The 24,041-nt window shown below is 35.6% G+C and overlaps 1 protein-coding gene across 1 annotated transcript; it reads left to right on the top strand.

The window, feature by feature from the left end:
* The first annotated feature begins 17,049 nt into the window (after positions 1–17,049).
* Positions 17,050–19,468, top strand: LOC109152054. The gene is made up of 2 exons (XM_019299636.1): positions 17,050–17,512; positions 17,639–19,468. The coding sequence occupies exon 2, from the start codon at positions 18,785–18,787 to the stop codon at positions 19,283–19,285; it is 501 nt and encodes a 166-aa protein (XP_019155181.1). The 5' UTR covers positions 17,050–17,512; positions 17,639–18,784; the 3' UTR covers positions 19,286–19,468.
* The last annotated feature ends 4,573 nt before the right edge of the window (positions 19,469–24,041 follow it).

The following is a 24,041-nucleotide window of genomic DNA, read 5'->3' as shown; positions in this document are numbered from 1 at the left end:
GTTCGAAAGGTTACAATATATCAATCTCTTCGTCTTACTACGAACAACCTGAATCCACTTTGACCCGATCCAAATCGAAAGTGGACTCAACTAATATTTATACCACAAAATAGCCATTTCCATGCCATTTTATGTTAATTTTTCCAACAATAAGTTCCTTGGCCAAAGTGAAAATTGGTTTTAGTGGTGATGGAAAAATAAGAGTATCGTCCTCAAGAATTGGCTTAAAGGGAATTTAAGTAGTGAAAGGTTAAGCACAAGTTCATATAGTGTTTGAAAGCTAACCGAAAGATATTAGAGTTTTGCATGTTCAAATAATCAATAATGACATCAAGTAAGAGTATTAAAACGCAATAGATAAAAGAGAGATTTGAATCAAACAACCTTGCATAAAGTTCCTTGTGTGTCTAATGTTTAAGTGATGTAATTCTCGATGACAAACTTGGGAAAATGGTATAAGTGCCAACGCTACTCTCGTGATCAATTGGACTATCAACTAATCCTACGTCCCATTCTCATGGCAACTTGGCTAGATGAGGCAATTCAACAAACACTTTGTGTGCTCATTTCTTTCAAACTCCCTTTTCTCAAAGGTGAGTTAGAAATATGAAATATATGGCTACGGTGTAGCCCTATTCTCATAGGTGAAACACCAATTCCAAATACCTCTTTCATAATTTGGCCATAACTATGGAAGAGTCAATTCAAGTTCACCAAACTCATAACCAAGTTCAACACGAAGACAATACAAGACCTAATTTTGGCAATTCAAATCACATAGGATCCCATACTAGGAAGTTCAATCCAAATCCCTAGAAATGTTTAACCGCTCATAATTGAAATGGAAACCAAAGAAGCAATTAGAGTAATAAACATTGAATTCAGAACTACAAGGAATGTAAAATGCAAAAATATCAATTGGAGAACTTAACTTAATGATTGAAATTGGCATAGTAAATATGGAAAATTGATGTTGAATTGCAATTAGAAAGGGAAATCTTCCTCTAAATCCTCCAACAGATGATGGATTACAATGTGAAAAGGTTCTAAGAAGGGTTTCTATGGAGAGAAATATAGAGGGAGAACTAAAAACAAAATAACCACTCCAAGCTATTTATAGTCTGAAGTTCGCGCCAAACCGCAACCCACTCGACGAGGAATCACGGTGGGATTCACGGTGCGAGTCCTATCGTGAGTTTCCTGATCAGAAACTCAGTCGCGGATTCACGTTGACACTCACGGTGCGAATGTCAGCGTGAGCTCCTCCAGATTACCTTCACGCTATCATTTTGCTCATTCATTTCCCGGTGTGCCCACGGGTGCTTGCCTTGTGCCCTAATGCCTCGTTTTCTCCCAATATTAACCTCTTTTCATGCTTTCTTACACCATTACTTGGTCTTTTCTTCATTCAAAATACACCAAATTAAGCAAAAAAAAAAAAGGCATAGATGAGCACAAATATAAGTTATTTCATAGCGTATCAAAAAGTTGTGTCGTCATTGTCAGTGGAACAACATATTTCGTCCTCTACACAACAACTCTAACTTCCAAGTAATTTTTAAGCTAATATGCTTCTGAATTAGGCTTTATGCTCTTCATGAAACTTGTATTTCTTTGAATTATCTTTCTAATTTCATTGAAATCAAATGATTTAGACATTCCTATGCTATGATATGACCATAATACCAAGACATCACCTGACATAATAAAGTTCAGATCCAAGTCACAGCTGCGACAATCAGGACAATATTACAATTTCAAATTTTGATTTTCAAATTCTCTCTAAAGTTTGCCTATTTTTTTGCTCATTTGATCCTTCATTGTCGTGTCTAGTTATGTTCTTCCCAATTTCCTTAATAGCCCAAAGAACAAGCAAATTAGCTCAATTTCATGTCACTTTCACCAACGACACTCTCCAACATACCTATTCACCAAAAGTAAGGAAATAAACCCACAAACCAATTACAAACCTACCAAAATCCAATCAATTAAGGCAATAATTGTTGGGTAAATACATGCTAAATTGACACTTATCAATAGGATTACTTCAACCCCTATCATTTTCAAAGTAGGCTTGGAGTAGTATATGAATGGATTTCATTGAAGGAAGAAGAAGAGTGGTTATTGAAAGCTAAGTATAGTCATTTCATATCTGACGCAAGCCTAAAGTATAATGAAATATTATGTTGATAAGAGAATGACAGAGAGAGAACTATAAGTTAGTGATTGGGTTTATTTAAAGTTACTACCCTATAGACAAACTTATGTCCAATATCAAGTTATCTGCTAAATTCTATGGGCAATACTTAATATTGGGGAAAATTGGATAAATAGCATATAGGTTTCGGCTTCTCCAACCTCTCTTAGGGCATCATCAATCCTTCTCCCCTTATCTCCCCATTTTGTGGGCTCATTTCCTCCACATCACGATATAATTTCCTTTCCTATTTTCACTCCAATCATTCTCCCTCTTTTTCTCTTGCTTTGTGGGCCCATCTTCTACTCATTATTTTATTCACTTCTTTATAATTAATAATTTCAAATTTTAACTTTAAATAAAAATAAAGAGGAAATTCTCAAAATGATCCCCCGACTATTGCCTTTTTATAAAATTAGTCCCTTAACTTTTAATTGCACCCAATATGGTCCCCTAACTAATGAAATTTAAGCTGAAGTGGTCTTCCATTAGTTAGGCATCAAGTTGACATCAAATTGTCAAATTGGAGGTGAAAATAGGAAAATCAACCCATTTATTCCATTGTAATAGCAAGCGACCTTATTATCGCAAGTTGTGAAGTTGTTTCAGAAAATGGATTTATCAAAATTGTTGGTATAAATTTTCTAAAGAAGATTTGAAGTTCTCAAAATAATCATAAACAAATCAATTTGCAGATACCAAGTATTTATAGGAAATGGTGAAATTAATAGCAAACTGTTAGAAACACTTTGTATTTAGATTTTGATGATACCAAATGATAGGAATTTTAGTCCACAATTCTTTTATATTCTAGACTTACAATTATTTCTGGTCAACATTCGAATAGTCGGAATGGTACTTCGAGTAGTCACAATTCGGTTAAACAAATCAATCCGAATGTTAACTCGAAAGGTCACGTTTTCCGTCAGTTTCAAAAAATAACTCGAATAGTAACTCGAGTGGTTACCTTTCAAATGGCTTGAGATGAAGATTAGAAGATTGAAGATTTGAAGAGTAGAAGACTTCAAGATCGAAAGGTTGCAAAGGCTGAAAGGTGAAAGGGCCTATCTTTCGAAGGTAAACGAATGGTAAGGTTAACCATTCATAACCAAAAGGTTGCAAAAGGTCAAAAGATGGAAAGACTTACCTTTCGAGGAGCAATAGGAACGAATGGTAAGATCAATCATTTGTATCTGAGAGGTTTAAGGTTCAAAACGTTAACCTAGTTAACCATTCGAAAAGAACTGCTCGAGACATTCTCTGAGCCAACAGTTCGAAACCTTAAAAACTAAGCGAATGTATCCAAGGCAAAAGAAGTCCTAGGAACACATCCCAAGGCGGATTTTTTCCTTTAAAAGCTTTGACATTTTGTGCAGAACAAAAGATATGTTCAGCGTAAATTAAGTCTTTAACGGCAGAAAAATTTGACACATTCACCTACCCCCCGTATTACCCGCAGGTCTCTACCCACTGGTTAATAGCCGTTTGAAATTGGTTTCCCTCCAACGGAACTTTTTCAGCATGCCTATAAATATCCTCTTCCAAGAATGAAAACGATGCTAGTAAATTTTACAAGAATTTCTAAGTGTTCAAAAGTTGTGAAGTATTGTCATATCTAGTGACCAATGAGAAAAAGAGATAGCTTCAAGTTCAAATTATCTAGATTGCAAGAGACTTGTGCTGATTCAAGAAGATCAAGATCCACAAGCCAGGATCTCTTAATTGGAGATAGAAGAACTTTTTCTTCTAAACTTGTATTCTCTACTCGGTAGTAGTAGAAAGAGGCAGAGTAAACTCACTAAGGAGTTGAAAAATCTGGTGGAGTTAAAGGCTGGCTTAGTGTTCAAATCTTGAACGTCCAACATTGTACTAAAGGATAGTGCAATCCTCCTAGGACTTCAAAGGATAGTGCAATCTCTCTCTCTCTCTCCGATCCCTCCCTCCATCCCTCCCCCCCCCCCCCCCCCCCCCCGCTCTCTCTCTCTCTCTCTCTCTCTCTCTCTCTCTCTCTCTCTCTCACCTCCTTTACTTACTCTTTTCACTGCATATTACCACAAGCAAACCTAACATTTCTTAAGAACAACCCTACATGTAATCAAATTTAAATGGGGTTAACATAATTTCTGTTGTGCATACTATTTGATACGTTAAAGTCACCTCTCAAGTACTTTAACGAATCGCAATTCTTCTCAAAAATCTTACAAGTCTATTCAACCCTCCCCCCACCCCTTCTAGACTGGTACCCTAACTCTTAGGGGGACCAACACAAACAATGACATTAATCATTTGATTTAAAATTAAAAAAAAAAATTGTATTCTATTTTTTTAATTTTATTTTTACTTTTATTTTTAAATTTTGATTTTAATTAATTTTTAAAAGTTTAAATTGTATTAATTGTTGATATATTTAGTATTTAAAATTTTGTATTCGCTTCCAAATGTTAATGTATTCCGTAGACGATTTTAAATGCGAATTTCAATTTATAAAATCATATTTTGATTAGTTTATGAAAGTATATTTTATAATTCTAAAATTATTTTATTTCGTTATTTAAATTTATTTTTATTTAAAATCAAAATTATAATTATAGAAAAGTGAATAAAATAATATATGATGTGTAGGAGTGTGGAGGAGTAGGGCCCACAATAATGAAGAAAATGGGAGAAAGATTAGAGAGAATATAGAAGATGAGAGTATATGGTGATGTGGAAGAGTTGAGCTCACAAAATTAAGAGATAATGAGTTGTTTGGTTGGCATGAATTGAATTCAATGTCAATGTAATTCCATGAATTACAAAACTACATTGTTTGGTTGGAAGGAATTGCAATTTACTCAATTCAATGAATTGCAATTGTTGGTATATTTAGTATTTGTTAAGATGTTGATGCCCGTTGGCCTAACCGGTAGATGATTTTGCAGGAACAATAACAGTACAATATGAAAGTAGAGAGAAGATGAAGACTCCAAAAATCAGCCATCTTATTATTGAGAATCAACTTTATATAATACAAAGAAATAACAGTTACAAAGCAATACACTAATGGCTAATCAATGGTATTAAAGAGTAATAATGTCCATTATTTAAATATTTTGTAGCACTCCCCCTTGGACATTATTTAACTATATTCATGCATCATTAAAAACTCACTAGAAAAACCCTGTGGGAAAAATCTATGTGAGAAAAGAGTACACGACATATGGGTAATGCATGTGTCACTTCGGTTGCCTCATTAAAAACCTTACACTGAGAAAATCCTATGGGAAAAAAACTCAGTAAGGGAAAAAGAGTACAACTGTAAACCTTCTGGGTTTAGGTATAAATCATAATAATATATCTTGATCTTCTGGATCAAAGTGAATGAGTTAATCTTCTGGACTAATAATTTCATTATATTTAAGATGTTGTTGCTCCCCCTGAAGACAACAGCCTTCCTAATCTACGCATACCAATTTTATATACATACTTTTCAAAAGTAGATATAGGTAAGGACTTAGTGAATAAATCTGCTAGATTTTCACTTGATTGGATCTTTTGGACTCGTATTTCACCACTCTTCTGGAGTTCATGTGGATAAAAGAATTTTTGTGCAATATGTTTTGTGAGATTACCTTTAACATATTCATTACTCATTTGTGCAACACATGCTGCATTGCCCTCATACAGGACAGTGGGGATCTTTCCATTATTCGTTATTTCACACGAGTCTTGAATATTGTGTATTAATGACCTCAACCATACACATTCTTTGGAGGTCTCGTATAAAGAAATAATCTCAGAGTGGTTTGACGAGGTAGCTACTAATGTTTGTTTAACTGATTTCCATGAGATAGTAGTACCTCCTGAAAGAAACACATATCCAGTCTGAGATCTAGAATTATGCGGATCAGACAAAAAACCAGCATCCGCATATCCCACTAATGTGGTGTCTTGGTCTCTTTTAAATAGAAGCCCAAGATCATTTGTACCTTGTAAATATCTGAGGATATGTTTTATGCCATTCCAATGGCTTCTAGTTGGAGCAGCACTAAATCAAGCTAGCATGTTTACTGAAAATGCAATATCAGGTCTAGTGTAGTTGGCGAGATATAAAAGTGCTCCAATGGCACTTAAGGGACTTCTGGCCGTAGTATATCCTCATTATCATCTTTAGGTCTGTACAAGTCCTTATCAACTTCAAGTGATCGGACTACCATTGGAGTACTAAGTGGATGAGACTTATCCATGTAGAATTTCTCCAATAACTTGTCTGTGTATTTGGATTGGTGTATGAATATCCCTTCAGGGAGGTGCTCGATCTGCAGGCCGAGACAGAACTTAGTTTTTCCCAAGTCTTTCATTTCGAATTCCTCCTTTAAGCACAAGCATGCCCTCTTGACATCCTTTCGTGTCCCTATGATGTTTATATCATCTACATAGATGGATATAATATAGAAACCACCAGTTGATTTCTTTGTAAATATGCAAGGACTAATATCTTTATTTTCATATCCTTATTTTAAGAGGAATTCGCTCAATCGACAAAACCACATTCTTCCCGATTGTTTTAACCATATAATGACTTTTGTAGTTTTATGCTGAACATATTTTTATTTGCATTTCCTTTACATAAAGGATTTTGAATGCCCTCAGATACTTTCATATATATATATATATATATATATATATATATATATATATATATATATATATAGAGGGAAGGGTTCAGGTGCGGGTCTAGCTTCCCGTGCGATTGTGCGGTTAGATCTGAGCCGTTGATCAAATTTATATCAACGGCTCAAATCAATGAAAATTAAAAAAAAAAAAAAAAAAAAAAAACGCTTGTCTGGAAGAAAGAAGCATAAGCTAAAAATGGCGCACCTTAAGTGATAGAAACATGCACCTTAAGTGTTAGATCTTAAGCACAAACTCACGCACATTAAGTACAAAACCCACACACATTAAACACAACCTCACGCACATTAAGCACAAAACACACGCACTTTAAATATTAACTCACAGACTTTAAGTTTCAACAACTATTGACATTAAGCACAAACTCACGCACACTAAGTACAAAATCCACGCACATTAAACACAACCTCACGCACATTAAGCACAAAACTCATGCACTTTAATTATTAACTCACAGACTTTAAGTTTTAACAACTACTCACATTAAGCACAACCCCACGCACATTAAGAACAAACCTCACGCACCTTCACAAACCTCACACATCTTATATACAAAACTCACGCATATTAATCTAAGATCCGTTCACCTTAATTTTGACCTAGATGCAAAAATTATAAAATTGCCACCGCGTTTTCTTTTTAAATTTTAGTAATCCTGGACGTTGATTTAAGCGAGATGAATGGCCCAGATTAAACCGCACAACCACACCTGGGCAACTTAATCGCACCAGAACCTAATTCTATATATATATATATATATATATATATATATATATATATATATATATATATATATATATATATATATATATATCAGCGTCTAGTGACCCATATAAATATGCGGTCACAACATCCATTAACTGCATTTCCAAACTCATTTTTACTGCCAGCGATATTAGATAACGGAACGATGTGCCATCCAAGACAGGAGAGTAAGTTTGTTCAAAATCTATTCCGGGTCTCTGTGAGAACCCTTGAGCTACCAGTCTCGCTTGTATCTGACCACCTCATTTTGTTCATTTCTCTTTCGTACAAATACCCATTTGGATTCTACTGGGATCACGCCATTAGGGGTAAGTACAGGAGGACTAAACACTTTTCTTTTATTTAGCGAGTTGAGCTCAGCCTCAATTGCTTCTTTTCATTTCAACCAATCGGAGCGCTTCCGGCATTCCACTATAGTTTTTGGTTCTGGATCCAGATTATTGAAAGAAATGTGTAGAGCAACTGTAGAGGCAAATTGGTCGTCGACAACTGTTACATTTCTATTAAGATTTTCTCCTGTTTTGAGAAAGTTTATAGCAGATTCTATATTCACTTCAACCAAGTGTTTCTCATTTGCTATTATATCTTGGTGAAGGTGTTCCGTATTCCCAGTGTTAGATTTATTTATAGGACGTGCATTTACACTGGGTTTTTCATCTTCAAGACGATTTTGGAGTAACTGTGATTGTTTATTGTTTTTAGTTTTCCGCAGATTTACATCTTTTGCACCAACTGATCTTCCACGCTTCTGGAGTTGGATAATGTCGGTTAGTATTTGGTCCTTTGGGGAAAATTTTTCTTGATGGAGCATTTTCTGTAGGAATATAGGACCTAGTTACTTCTTCTATAATCAGTAAACGCATTTGGCAGATTATTTGCTAATTTTTGCAAATTTATTATTTTCTGAACTTCAAGTTCAGTTTGATTAGTACGTGGGTCAAGATACTGAAGATATTTTTCATCCCATGGAATTTCGTGGCATTTTTTCAAAACTGTGTTTTTCTCTCCCCCTAATGTCGGGAAATGATCTTCATCAAAACATGCAGTCAGCAAACTGTGCAGTAAACTGATCTACTGTCACATGCTTGAGGTATTTAATGATAGAAAGGGATTAATACCCAACATAAATACCTAACCGACGTTGCGGGCCCATGGAAGAACGATGTGGAGGTGGTATAGGTACGTAAACCGCACAGCCAAAGACACGCAAATGAGAAATGTCTGGCTCATTACCACGTACAAGTTGTAGAGGGGGAAAATCGTGATATGCTGTTGGCCGGAGTTGTATTAGATTTGTAGCATGAAACACTGCGTGTCCCCAACAATTGACTGGTAGACTGGACCGTTGCAGTAATGGTCTAGTTATTAGTTTAATTCTTTTGATAAGGGATTCAGCTAAACCGTTCTGGGTGTGGACGTATGGTACAGGATGTTCCACCTTAATCCCCACGGCTATACAATAATCGTCAAAAGCTGACGAGGTGGATTAATTAACCAGCATTATCCATTATTATGTTCTCAACAAGATAATCGGGGAATTGAGCATTCAACCTAATGATTTGGCTCATGAATTTTGCGAATGCCATATTTCAAGTGGACAACAAGCACACATGTGTCCTTCGGGTGGAAGCATCAATAAGGACCATGAAATATCGGAATGGTCCGGATGAAGGATGAATTGGTCCACAAATATCACCGTGTAGCCTCTACAGGAAGACAAGTGACTCAAAACCAATTTTAGGACGTGAGGGCCGAACAATAAGTTTTTCCTATGCACATAGAACGCATGTGTAATCTTTTGTGGAAAGGATGTTTATCCTAAGAAGGTTAAGTCCAATTGAATTTGAAAGTATCCAACCTATCATAGTTTGCCCAGGGTGACCTAAGCGGTCATGCCATAAACTGAAAGAATTTGTATTTTTAAATTTCACTGCGAGTGCAACGCAAGAGTGTTGGGGCCTGATATAGGAATAATACAGGCCTGAAGAAAAGGAAGGAAGTTCTTCAATTTCCTTTTTCTGGTTATTGAACGTTTTGGTAAAAAAAAAAAAAAAAAAAAAAAAGAATTCGGTATTGTTTTTAGTTTTAATTTATATGTGGAAACCGTTAGACCGAATATCCTTGAAACTAAGCAAAGTTCTTTTTGATTGAGGGTATAGGAGGGCTGATCAATTATCAATTTTGTTCCGTTAGGAAGAATAAGTGAAGCTCTGACGGAGCCCATAATAGGAATGTTATCATTCGCTATGGTTGAAAGGTTGCCTTTGTGTTCCTTGAACGTTTGGAAAAATCTTCGGTTTGTCAAAATAGTGTGCGTAGTTGCACAATCAACCAAGCATAGGGTTGATTCGTCTCCCATATCTCTAAAGAAAAAGAATGGGTATCAAGATAATGTGTAAAAAGGATCCATTGTATTTATTCAAATAGAACAGAAGTGTTCAAAATGATCTATTATTCATATAGGACAAAAGAGTTCAAATATAAACATGCTCGCAGGCATGAAGTAAAATGGATGTCCATAAGGGAAAGAGAGAAAAAAAAATAGGAGTATCATTCCTGATCTCCATAATCAGCAAATTCTTCGCCTAGCGGGTCATCATTCCCTAAGATGAGGGCATTTGCTTTAGGTAAAGATGATTGCCCAGAATCTTTCTTCTCTTGTCCTTTTTCCTGCTGGAGCATCTTTTGGTAAGCCTCGACTAGATGCTTAGGAGTCCTGCATGTCCTAGACCAATGTCCTTTGCAACCACATTTATAACATAGTTGCGACTGACCGGAGTTATGTTGTGACTTGCTTGGTCTATTTCTTTGAGTTTGCTTGTTCTGAGGACGAGAGTCACTACTGTTAGCTCCCCTTCTGCCACCTCGCATTAGGCCCCTGCCACGAACTCTCCCCCTTCCCCGGCCTCGACCCCGCCGATTGTTGCTCTGCTGGGCAACAGTGTGTGCTTCAGGCATGGTTGCAGTAGGCGCTAGTCGGGCGGCCGGGCAGCGCCTAGCGCCTAGGCGGATTCTAGGCGGTGCTAGGCGGGCACCAAAAAAATTAAAAAAAATAGTAACAGACTTGTAGTTCGACAATTTTAATGAGTTTGTTTTCAACGTTCACTCAAATAACACATCTAAATAAATGAAATAATGATAATTTATAAGTCATAATGTCATAATAATATTAAAATTAATAATTAATGAAAGACGACATCGGTCAAAATCGAACAAAATCGGTCAAAAACGGTCAAAATCGGACGAAATCGGTCGACTCGGCCGAGTTTGGCCGCCCAGGCCGCCTAGGCGGTCGGCTGAGTTTTGGCCGTGTTTTGGCCAAAACTCCAAGGCTCGGGGCCGCCTAGAGCCTAGGCGGGCGCCTAGGCGGCCGAGTTTTGCAACCTTGGCTTCAGGCACAGGTGCAGCGCCGGTTGGACGCACATTGTGATTATGCATCAATAACTGGCTATGCTTTTTAGCCACCAGTAAAGCCGTAATGAGCTCTAAATGCAGAGTATACTTTGTATTCCTGTACTGCTGATGGAGCACAAGATTATTTGGATGGAACGTGGATAGAGTTTTTTCAATCATATCCTTGTTCGTAATTGTCTGCTTACAGAGCTTCAGTTGTGACACAATTTTGTGTAGGGCGGAGTTGTATTCAGTCACAAACTTAAAGTCTTGAAATAGGAGGTTAAACCAATCATGTTGGGCTTGGGGGGTGGACCAATGACGTCTGTTGGTCAAAGCGTTCCTTAAGAGATTTCCAGAGGACATAGGGGTCTTTTTCTATTAAGTATTCATTCTTGAGGTCGTGGTTAAGATGGTGGCGGAGGAAAATGAGCATTTTTGCCTTCTGGGCTGCAGTGCTCGTAGATGTATCTTCAATGGAGTCCAGCAGTTCTGTAGATTGGAGATATATCTCAACATCAAGCGCCCAAGTGAGGAAATTGCTTCCATCGAGGGCGAGTTCAACGAATTCTCTTTTTGCGAGAGCAGCCATTTCTATAGGAAATATTAAAATTTTGTATTCGTTTCCAAATGTTAATTTATTCCATAGACAATTTCGAATGCGAATTTTATTTTATGAAATCATGTTTTGATTATTTTATGAAAGTATATTTTATAATTCAAAATTTATTTTATTTTGTTATTTAAATTTATTTTTATGTAAAATTGAAATTATAATTATATAGTTGAAATTATTAATTATAGAAAAGTGAATAAAATAATATATGATGTGTAGGAGTGTGGAGGAGTAGGGCCCATAAAAGGAAGAAAATAGGAGAAAGATGGGAGAGAAAATAGAAGAGGAGATTATATGGTGATATGGAGGAGTTGAGCTCACAAAATGAAGAGATAATGAGTTGTTTGGTTGGCATGAATTGAAAATCAATGCCAATGTAATTCCATGAATTGCAAAACTACATTGTTTGGTTGGAAGGAATTGCAATTCCATCAATTCAATCGAAGAGTGAACTTGATCCGATCAACCTTCCGTAAGAGTTGTGTAGCAGAAATATTTTAACCCCCTTTTACTTAGTTTTGCACGTAAATTTTATCTTGTCGAAATGTAAGTTTTGTTTGCGTGATAACGTAAATGCTTGAAAGTAAAAGATAGAGAGACAAAGATTTTATAGTGGTTCGACCAAAACCCAGCATACTCCACTCTTCTCTTTAAACTCTAATGAGGATTGTACTAAACCCTTTAATACAAAAAGATCACTCAAGCCTTGAACACAAAGCTGGCCTTGAGTATCTACGTTTTTCAATTCCACACAAGTTTACTCCACCTCTTTCTACTTCTATCGAGTAGAGATACAGATTTTTGAATAAAATCTTTGATTCTCCAACACGTAGACTTAGCTTCTTGAATGTAGTCTTGATCTTCACTATTTGCAGCACAAGTCTTTACTGGATGTAGCGTTTAAGCTTGAAATCTCTCTCACTGGTCACTTGATATTTGCACTTGAAAGCTTTTTGAACACTTGTATGTTTTAACGTTAAAGACCAATATCTTCTTAAGTCTTGAATGAAGGTCTTTATAGGCAACTTGAAATAAATCTGTTGGAGGAAAATTTATTTCAAACATCTATTACCCTTTGGATATTTACTAGTGAACAATTCAAAAAGTTATTTTTTGTCAGATTTTCCAGCCATTGACACACATTAATTTGTTGAACATTGCTTTTTGTGCTGCACCTTTGTTGAACACTCCTTTTACCTTGGTAACATTTTCTCATAAAGCTTTGTTTGTTTAAGGTTGTGAATTGTTTATTGCTCAAAGAATGTCTCGAGCAATTCCATTGAACAGTTAACTTTTACCATTCGAGTTAATGTTTCGAACCTTAAGCTTACAACATTTTGAATTCGAATAGTTGACCTTACTATTTGATATTCTACTACAAATCTCCTCTATTCGGCAAGGTAAGCCCTTCCACTCTTCGACCTTTGTAACCTTCCGGTTTTGTACTCTTTGACTTCCACTCTTCATCTTGAACTCTTCAGGTCTTGAACTCTTCAAAGCTTCCTTGTAGGCTTTTTTGCTGACCATCCGAAAGGTAACCATTTGAGTTACTATTCAGAGTTTCAGACTATTCAAATAGAGTAGCAAGAGTTCCTAAGTCTGAAAAGTAAAACAAATTTGGGGATTAAAATTTCGTAACTTTGGTATCATCAAGATCTAACACTTGTTCCTAACATATAACATGTTCAATAGATGTAAAAAAAATGGAAAAAAAAATTACTTTGTATTCAAAATTAAAAATAAAATAAAAACAATAAAAACATTTTTTTTACTTAATAAATAAATTCATAACAAAGTGGTTTCAAAAGTTCATTTGATAAATGGAAAAATATCCATTTTTCAAATGAAAAACACACATGAATTAATTAATGGTTATATATATATATATATATATATATATATATATATATATATATATATATATATATATATATATATATATTGTAAGTGTAAAAATGTTACACATTAAACCCACTTAAAGTTGGCTCAAATTAGTTGTCAAAATAATTATTGGTTAGGTTCTGGACCTAGTCCAGTATATATGTCAGTAGAGTCTGGATCAACGCCAGGAAGTAGGTCAGAAGAAGTGAAGCTCATTCAACATTACATTTCGGTCAAGACCTTATTTAAGTGGTGTTTTAAATCAAGAGGAGCAGCTAAAATTGAGGAGTTAAGGGCTGCATGATTTCGGATCAAGAAGGCTTTACAATACCTCTATAAAATGCTACTTTGTTTACCATTTTAATTTGTACTTTAACAAGCCTATCTATCGAGATTATTCTTTCCCTTTGTTCTGGTTATTTGCACATCGAGTGAAGAAGGTGCCTCAACTGGTTCATGGTGTGAAGAAGATCGCCTGCACATCGAGTCCACGATGCAGCTGGAGTAGGTTATGGAGTAGTTGTAGTTTATACATTAGTGTGTAATGTACTCTCCGTTTGTACTCCTGTTTATGATCTAGTGGATTTGGGTTGATGTGAGTGGCCCCGCAGACGTAGGAGTGAGGCTCCGAACTGCGTAAACATTTCCTGGTGCATGGTTCCATTTATTGCTTTCACATTTATTTTCTTTATTCTGTCTGGAGTAGTCCTGTTTAATAATTGAATTAAAATTTAATAGGAAGCTTAAGGTTATATCTTGCATTCAAGATCCACGAGATTTTGCACTTGGTTTCAGTGCACGGGGACTTAAATTATTAGTCTAACCGATCTGGCTATCTCGTGTTTCATAGACTCAAGAACTCATTTTCTTATCTTTATTCTATTTGTCTGGTTATTCTTCTTTAGCTTACTGTGCATTGAGTCTTGCAGAATGGAGCGACATAGAGCACCTCCTGAATTTACATGTGACAACTATGCGTACTGGAAGGCCCGCACCAAAATGCACCTACGAGCTCAAGGGGAGAGGGTCTGGAGGGATGTTCTTACTGGGTGGACTCATCCTACCAAAGATGGAGACACTTCAGAATATCCTCCAGTCCTCAAACCAGAGTAAGAATGGTCAGATGCTGAGATGATTACCGCAAGCTACAACCATAAAGCTTTAGACACTATTTTTTTTGTTAATGCATGAGAGTTAGTTTACGATTGTTGCAGGGTGTGACTCCGCTAAAGAGGCATGGGAAGCTTTGGAAACGACTTATGAAGGGACTGCCTCAGTCAAACAGTCCAAACTTCAAATGGTCCAATCCGACTTTGAAGATCTAAAGATGAGAGACGATGAATCAATTGTTGATTTTCATGCTCGTGTTCAAGAATTAGCAAACCGTGCAAGTATCTTAGGCGAACCTTTCCCTCAACCTAAACTTGTCAAAAAAATCCTGCGCTCACTCCTTCCTCGATTTAGGATGAAGGTCACGGCTAACCAAGAGCATGATGGTTGGGTAAAGAAAACTGTACAACAGCTAATGGGGAGCTTGCAGACTTATGAGATGGAAATATTAGCTGGACAGGAAACTAAAGGGAAAACCGTAGCTTTCACCGCTGAAGATACAGACGCTGGATCCGATCCAGATGAGGTAAGTGATAATCCTGTGGTATTTTTATCTTAAGGCATTTTGAAATTGTTGAAACAGGTAAAGCAACGGCAATATGCAAGAATTGGCAAACCTCAAAACCAGGAAGGTCCTGGATCAAGTACTGTCCGAAACACTCAAAAACCCGGATCATCTAATCTACGCCAAATTTCTTCATGAAATGCCCAGTCCAAGGAAAAATCTGGAGGTAAAGGGATTAAGTGCTATGAATGTGAAGGGTTCGGTCATGTTCAAGTCAAGTCCCCGACGTACCTAAGGCGTAAGAAATCAATGAAAGTTTCTCTAACCTGGAGTGATGACGACGAAACTGAACCTGAACCTGATTCAGGATCTGATTCAGAAGAGTTCTCAGGGAACTTTGTGGCATTCACTGCAATAGCCAACGTGGAGTCTGACCCAGAAGCTGAAGTAGACTCAGAAGCTGGAGAATATGTGTCAGCTGAAGACCATGATTTACCAGTTCCCTCATTTGAAGTAGAATATAAAAAATTGTATGCCAAATGGGAAATTCTTGTAAAAGTTAATAGAACTCTGTCTAGTCAAGTTAGCAATTTAGAGAATGCTAGGAAAGTGTATCAAAATCAAATTGCTGACAGGGACAACCTCATCAAAGAAGGCCTTAATCGCGAAGAAGGACTCAAACAAGAATTGGACATGCTCAAAAGGGGGATTAAAATGTTGGACACTACATCCACATTAGACCAAATCTTGGATTCTGGTCGAAAAACCACTACAAAATATGGTTTGGGCTTTTCTGAAGGAAAAGACAAGGTTGTGACGGTATTTGTCAAAGCTACTGGCCCTGATACAGCAACTGGACCAGAACAAGATATTCTAGAAACCAGTACAGCACGAGTAGAAGTCAAAACTGTTCTGAGTAAAAGAACATCTAAGTTTAACTATTATAATCTCATTTGTCACTATTGCAGGATTCGAGGATACACGAGACCAGAATGTTTTTACTTCTATAAAGACCAAAGGGTCAAGAAGTACACCCAAAGATTCATCACCCCGTTTGTTAATCAAATCTGGGTGAGAAAAAGTGACTTTGTATGTCGTGTCTCGTTTCACTCTACAAGTTCAAATAGAGAAGAAAGGTAGTACTTTGACAGTGGTTGTTCACGTCACATGACAGGAAATGCAACATTCTTAAACAACATAAAAGGAAGTAAGGGATAAGTAACTTTTGGCGATGGTGTCAAAGGAAAAATCACAGGAGTTGGTACTCTAAGTGTTCAAGGTTTGCCCAAACTGAAACAAGTTCTTCTAGTAGAAGGTCTTCATGCAAACCTCATAAGTATAAGTCAGTTGTGTGATCAAGAGTGGAAAGTATGTTTCACAAAAGACAACTGCAACGCCATGGACCATCAGAAACACTGTGTCATGGAAGGTAAACGTTCTTTTGACAACTGTTATACTCTTACTAATGATATCTTCTGTTGCAGGTCCAGCATTGAGGAATCCAAGTTATGGCATCAAAAATTAGGTCACCTAAACTATTGCTCCCTTGATAAATTGGTCAAGATTGATGGTGTGCGGGGTTTACCAAACGTAAAAGTTAAATCAGCAGGAGTCTGCAAAATTTCGAACTAAAGCGTATTCTTCTTAAATAAAGGTCAAGAAATAATTTTTCTCACTAAATAACATTTTTTTCTTCATTTTTTTTTTTTTTTGTTTCACAGTCCTAGTCCAACTCCAGGCCATTTTCCAGGACGTCAAAATAAAATCAGGTAAATCATATTTTTTTTATCCAGTAGTTTAAGTTTTTTTTTTTTGCAGGGCTGGACCTACTCTAAGACGTGATACAGGTTTAAGAAGCCCCAAATAAACCAGATAAACCCGACCGGTTTAAGGATACATTTTCTTCCCTTAAATCTTGTGAAAAATTCCTCGGCCATACCTTCCTTCTCAGATCAAATCCCTATTTTCCTCTTTTCAACTCCCTTAAAATGCCCAAAATCTGTTTGCCTAACCCTTGATCGAATCACAATCTTCTCATCTAAACCTTCAATTTCTCAATAATGGCGTCTGATTCCCCAAATTCCCACATTAATCCTTTCCTAATTTATGTTACTGAGGATGAAAGAGCTGATCTTTATCACCAAATCCTTCACGGCACAGCTCCTCTCTCTGACCTGTTCACTATGAGGGCTCTCGCCACTCTGATCTGGCATCCATCTCTCATAGAGGAGCTCTCCATACGTGAGTCCAAGGCTATCTACGAAAAAGCTACTAGGATTACTATGGAACCCTGGTCTCTGGATGAAGGAATGGTAAATGAAGAAGACATTCTTGCTGATCTTCGAGCTTGGAAAGCAGAGCCTCAGCCTACGTATTGTATTTCTCACTTTTAGTGGCAATTGCTTGTTGCCTAGATTTAGGTCTTTTTTTTAATTTATCTGATTAGGGGTTGTTGTATATTCTTTGGCTGCTCTATCTGTCGTTTGTTGTTTTAAAGGATCCTTCTGAAGGCTTATCTATTGTGTCCGTGTCCACAATTGTGTATTCTGGACCTCTGCCAAGACAATCAGAAGTTGTTATACCCTCTATGCCAGAGTCTCAATCTGCTCCAGGCTCTACTCCAGTGACCACTAGAGTTTCTATTCGAGATATCGTTACTAATTTAAATGATCAAAGTGCCTCAGTACAAGCAGCCATCCTATATGATCTGATTGCTAATCTCCCAAATATTCCTTGTTTCACGAAATCTGTTCTCGTTATCACAGTGTCATTCACAACATCTGACAAAGGGAAAGCTAAGGTCACTGATCCAGGTGAACCTGCCTCAGCTCCAGTAGCTAAAAGGAAGCTTATTGTGTCAGATGAAGTGGAATTTTTGTCTAAGACCAGACCAAGCAAAAGGACTGGCTCACAACGCCTCTCTGGACTTGCACTTCGTACCAGATCTAAGACTAGGGCCTCCATTCCAGTATCCCTCCTGCCTCTGCTCTAGTCTCCAAACCACCAAAGTCAGCTGCTACGTCTAAGCCATCCAAGTCTAAATCAGCAAAAGCCTCCAGGAGAAACCTTTCCAGCCTATTCTCTTATCTCCTGACCTGGAAGATCTATGGACGGTGCATTCTGCACGAAGCATTCTTGTGGGAAAAAACTATGATGTTGTCTATTTGTTCACTCATTGCAATGTGATTCCTTTATTGCGTAGCCAAAATCCACTTCAGACCATTCAAGATGTTGGCTCCTATTCAGCTTGGCTTATCCCGGAATTCTACGCAAACCTAATGGCTGACACCATGCTTCCCTCTTCCAACCATTATCATCAAGTATTTGTGAGGAATACATGGTATGATTTTAGTCCAACCATAATTAATGCATACTTCCACAAAACTGCTTTGGATGATTCATTTGAGCCTGCAAGTGATCTCTTGGCCTCTCAACTCACTCATAATGTGCACGACACATGGCCGAAAGATGGTATCCCTTCAAATGTTCTCACTGCAGTTTATTCTATGATATTTCATTTGGCATCAAGTAACTGGCTGCCGAATGTGTCTCTCCATACTATGACTAAGAAGATGGCATCCCTCTTGTACAAAGTTCATCATCAAATGGAGTTGAGCTCGGTTATCTGATCTACCATCATATTATGGGATTCACGAAGAAGAAGGAAGCGAATATTCACCTCCCTTTTCCGTGTTTAATCACTGGAGTTCTGCAATCTCAAGGGCTAAAGTTATATTTGAATGAGCCCCTCTGCCAAGTTACTCACAAGCATGCCATGGACTCTCGCCTCTTCCAGGGCACTCACTTTGATGACATGTCCACTCTCTCCTCTATGCCTACTCCAGGTTCTGCAGCTCTCGCCTCCACTGCCTCAGGTTCTTCCTCAGCCAGGCCTCACTCTGCCTCTGATCCAGCGGCTTCACCAGAACTAATGGCTCTTCACCAACAAGCTGAGTTCCTCATATCTCTAATCTCGGGCTTAAAGATAAATGTTGTTTCGCTTCAGACATCCATCTCCAACGCTGAAGATAGGGTGGTTTGCACTCAACGTCAAATTGCCACACTGGAAGAAGCTGCTCGTACTGCTCCAACTGCTGAGGATGATGTAGACAATACCTCCTCTGCCCACAGTTCTGATGACTAGAAGCTTCACTTTGCCCATTAGCTTGACAAAAAGGTGGAGTGCGTAGTAAGGGGGAGTAGTATGGATGGTTGACAATGGTTGCCATTGAACTGCAAAATAAGTGCTTATTATTTTTTTTTTGTTGTTGCTTGCTAGTTGTGTTTGCTAGTTGAGAACTTGATCTATGTTTTATGCTTAAATGATAATTTGTTTAGTTGGTTATTGGTTATCTATGTGGTATGTGTGTTATGTGCAGTTGCTTGCTTATGTGGTTTGTGTGTTTGTGTTGTATGTGGTTTATCAGTTCTTTGGCAAACCGTCGACTACCTTACGGTTTGGGGTACTTGTTGAAGATCTCTGTTAAAAGTGTGTGTTTTGAAGAACTGCTCCTGGCGTCTGTCTGATCCAACTCTAGCGTCTAAGCCCTGTAAGCAAATTTACTTAATTGGCGAATAATGTTTTTTTTAATATATATATATATATATATATATATATATATATATATATATATATATATATATATATATATATATATATATATATATATATATATAAAAGCCTATGAGTACATTTGGTTGTTTGTTTTGTTTTTTTTGTCAATTAATAGCCAAAGGGGGAGATTGTAAGTGTAAAAATGTTACACATTAAATCCACTTAAAGTTGGCTCAAATTAGTTGTCAAAATAATTATTGGTTAGGTTCTGGACCTAGTCCAGTATCTGTGTCAGTAGAGTCTGGATCAGCGCCAAAAAGTAAGTCAGGAGAGGTGAAGCTCATTCAACATTATATTTCGATCAAGACCCTATTTACAAGGTGTTTTAAATCAAGAGGAACAGCTTGAATTGAGGAGTTAATGGCTGCATGATTTCGGATCAAGGAGGCTTTACAATACCTCTATAAAATGCTACTTTGTTTACCATTTTATTTTGTACTTTAACAAGCCTATCTATCAACATTATTCCTTACCCTTTGTTCTGGTTATTTGCTAAACTGCTATGAGTGAAAAAGGTGCCTCAACTGGTTCATGGTGTGAAGAAGATCGCATGCACATCGAGTCCACGATGCAACTGGAGTAGGTTCTGGAGTAGTTGTAGTTTATACATTAGTGTGTAATGTACTCTTTGTTTGTACTCCTGTTTATCATCTAGTGAATTTGGGTTGATGTGAGTAACCCCGCAGACCTAGGAGTGAGGCTACGAACTGCGTAAACATTTCCTGGTGCACGGTTCCATTCATTGCTTTCACATTTATTTTCTTTATTCTGTCTGGGGTAGTCCTCGAGCTAGTCCAGTTTAATAATTGAATTAAAATTTAATAGGAACCTTTAGGTTATACCTGGGTCGCCTTCTCTGGTGAGAAAGCGACCCATTGGGCTGCCTTCTCACCGGAGAAGGTGACGCTTCATCTTCTTCCTCTTTTTTTTTTTTTTTTTTTTTTTTTGAAAAAAAAATTATTTAATGTTTTGTAATTAAATTATAAAATTATTAATTATAACTCATAAGTGAGGTTTGACCAAGGTGTTGCAAATAGCAAAATGAACTCTCATTTGGCTATTTACACCACCTATATAATTATGAAAAGTTTCATCTTTTTACACTTTCAAAGATACTTTATACCATTTTTGGTCAAAGGATGGTGCAAATAGCAACACCCAGTGAAATAACATCAGAAAAAATTATTACTTAAATTTACGAGAAATCTCACAATTACTAATTAAATGCGTGCTTTGGATGAACTTCACATAGTAATCTTAATCGGTAAAGGATTAAAAGAAAGTAACCTTAAATTGTTCATAATTGACTAATTGTTGAACAAAAATAAGAACAGAGAATAGACAGAGAAAAGTAATTCTTATTATCATCCAGGGGAAAAACTCTGTACAACATTATAATTGTATATATAACATCTCTATCATAATAGCCTTCACGACTCTTACAGAATTAGGACTCCTACAAGAATCCTATCATCAATATAAAGCCAGAATAATGTCCACATAAGGCTTTACAACACTAATGACTCAAATTAAAAAAAATAATAATAATAATAAACAGTTCTAATGATAAGTTAAATTTAAAATTTTGTTAATCAAACCACTTATTTGATTAATTTGACTGATAATTGCCCATAAAAAGATTATTAGTTGGCAATAATTATTGTGTGGATCATGGTCCACATACCTGTACAGACCATACTATCAAATAATGTATATTCAGTACGCAAATAATATATTTTTTTTAAACAACAAATAATATACTTTTAATATATTAAAAATGTACATTGTATTCAGAAAAAGTACATTATTTGAGTACGAAAAATACATTATTTTATATAATGTACATTCAGTACAAAAATAATGTACTTTTAGTATATAAAAAATGTGCATTTTGTTATGGTGAAACATCACTAGACCAATAATTTGGGACTTCTCGAAAAATTTAATGCCAAAGCCCTTCAGACTGCAATTGAATACAAAATGAGCAGTGAAAATTTAATGTCAGAACTTACTGAAGGAAACAATGCAATGAATTGAAGTGATAGGTAAAGCAATGATTTTTTTCCCACGTTTTTACTGCTACTTCATAACGGCGTCAAAATTTTCTTTTCTGGTTGAGAGATTAATTGCCACCAGGTACTACTACTAAATTGCCGACCATTAAAAGTTAATTAATAGCATATTTACTCTACTTTAATGATTTTTTAAAGATTTACTCGACTTTAATTTAATGATTTTCTAAATTTAGTTATAGATAAGTAATTTCATTATATTTTGGTCGTGATTTTCATTATTTTATCAAATTTAATTTTCTCAAACATTTACAACCTAAAGAATTTAAAGGGGTGTATTCAATCATGACTTTTGTAGAGTTTTAAAGACTTTTTAAATGAGATTTTAATAAACTTTGATTGACTTTCATAGAGTCGTTAAAAATTTTTTAAAATTTTATAAGACTATAAAAGTCTATATAAAAAACATTCATAGACTTTTATCAACTTTTTATTTTAAAAAGTCTACAAAAGTCATTGAAATTCTAAATCGAATATATTCTTACAAACCTTCAATGATTTTGATTCTTATCATTTATATAATTTTTTTACAAAATATTTATAATATATCATAAAATTTTCTTATTATATAGTTCTTCACCCACATCAACATTCTGAACATTATTATTTATCTCCATAGTATGCATGTTGAGACTTATATGCTAATTACTTATATATATATATATATATATATATGTGTGTGTGTGTGTGTGTGTGTGTGTGTGTGTGTGTGTGTGTGTGTGTGTGTGTGTGTGTGTGTGTGTGTGTGTGTGTGTATCTACTATACTAATAAGAGCCCAAGAGAGTTAGGCCTATAATGGGTAGAAAAAATGGCGGTCACAGATTTTAATCAAATGAATGGCTCAGATTGATTGAAAGATTGATCAGATTTAAATTTTACACTAAAATTTCCTATAATACCCACACACCGTTACTAATTCCGTTAAAATTTTAAGAATTGCCGTTAGTTCACCGTTAACTTACTCATTGATTTCAATAGAAAAAGGTCTTAGGTTCGAACCTCATCCCAATCAAAGTTGGCATAATTAGTACTCTATTTTACTCTTATTAAATTATATAAATAATAATTTAGTAGTTACAACAAAAAATAATACATATGCATTTCTTTAATTTATAATTATGTGTCCACAATGCCTTTATTCAAAAAAAAAAAAATATTCATTATCAATAAATTAAATAAGAGAAATAATTTTATTAGTTATATTGTCTTTATTTTTCTTCAATATAAAAATTCTTTATATTCAAATTTATTAATTGATTACATTCGCTACATTATCCTTACAATGTCTTTATTCAGTGAAAAAAAATTATTAATTATCAATAAATTAATTAAAAGAAATATTTTCATTAGTTATATTGTCTTTATTTTTCTCAAATGTAAAGTTTTTACATTCAAATTCATCAATTGATTATATTCACTACATTATCTATTATCTTTTTTGTGCACTGTTTTTCTAATTAAATATCAAAGTTATAATACAAAACAATGCTATATATTTATTTACCAAGTATTTTATTAATACCATGAAAAAATTAAAAAAAAAATTAATAAAGCCAACCATATTAACTACTTGAGAGATTTTGTGACAAAGAGAGTATTCAAATCACACAACAAATTGAAGTGAGAACTATCTCGCAATGTCCTTGTTTGACAATCAGCAGTTAGCGGTTAGCGTTAGTGGATTTGACCAGCGAATTTATTTAATTATTAACATTGGGTAGAAAAAATGACCGCCAAATTATTAAATCAAATGAATGGTTCATATTGTTCAGGTTTTAATTTTTTTTCTTTTAAGATTTTCTAATTTATCCTTAATTATATGATTATCCATTTAATTTTTCCGTTAATTCACCCTTAGTCTAATTCTAATATTAAAGTCTAATATAGAATCATAACAACACCATTAATCTAATTCTAATATTAAAGTCTTAATAGAACTTAACCACAAATCCTAATGTCGGAATCTTCTGAAATAATATTAGTATATATTTAATATTTTATGCCCTAATTTTTATTTGTTCTCCCTTATGTCCCATATTTGGTTTCAACCATACCTATACAATTATTTTATCGACAATTATAATCAATCTTGACTATATTATCTTGCATTTGTAAACTTAGAATTACCTATTTAATCCGCACGGGCTTAGCTCAATGGTTTAGTGGGTAGTATTTGGGAGAAGAGACCAAGGTTTGAACCTCGGCGGTGGCA

This window comes from Ipomoea nil, unplaced genomic scaffold, assembly GCF_001879475.1.
Source record: "Ipomoea nil cultivar Tokyo-kokei standard unplaced genomic scaffold, Asagao_1.1 scaffold2360, whole genome shotgun sequence".
Classification (NCBI taxonomy): domain Eukaryota; kingdom Viridiplantae; phylum Streptophyta; class Magnoliopsida; order Solanales; family Convolvulaceae; genus Ipomoea; species Ipomoea nil.
Note: the sequence above shows the minus strand (reverse complement) of the source record. Positions and strands in the feature narration are given on the sequence as shown.

Coding starts and splice junctions, on each gene's coding strand:
- LOC109152054 (XM_019299636.1), top strand. CDS start 18,785: ATGGGATTCACGAAGAAGAAGGAAGCGAATATTCACCTCCCTTTTCCG.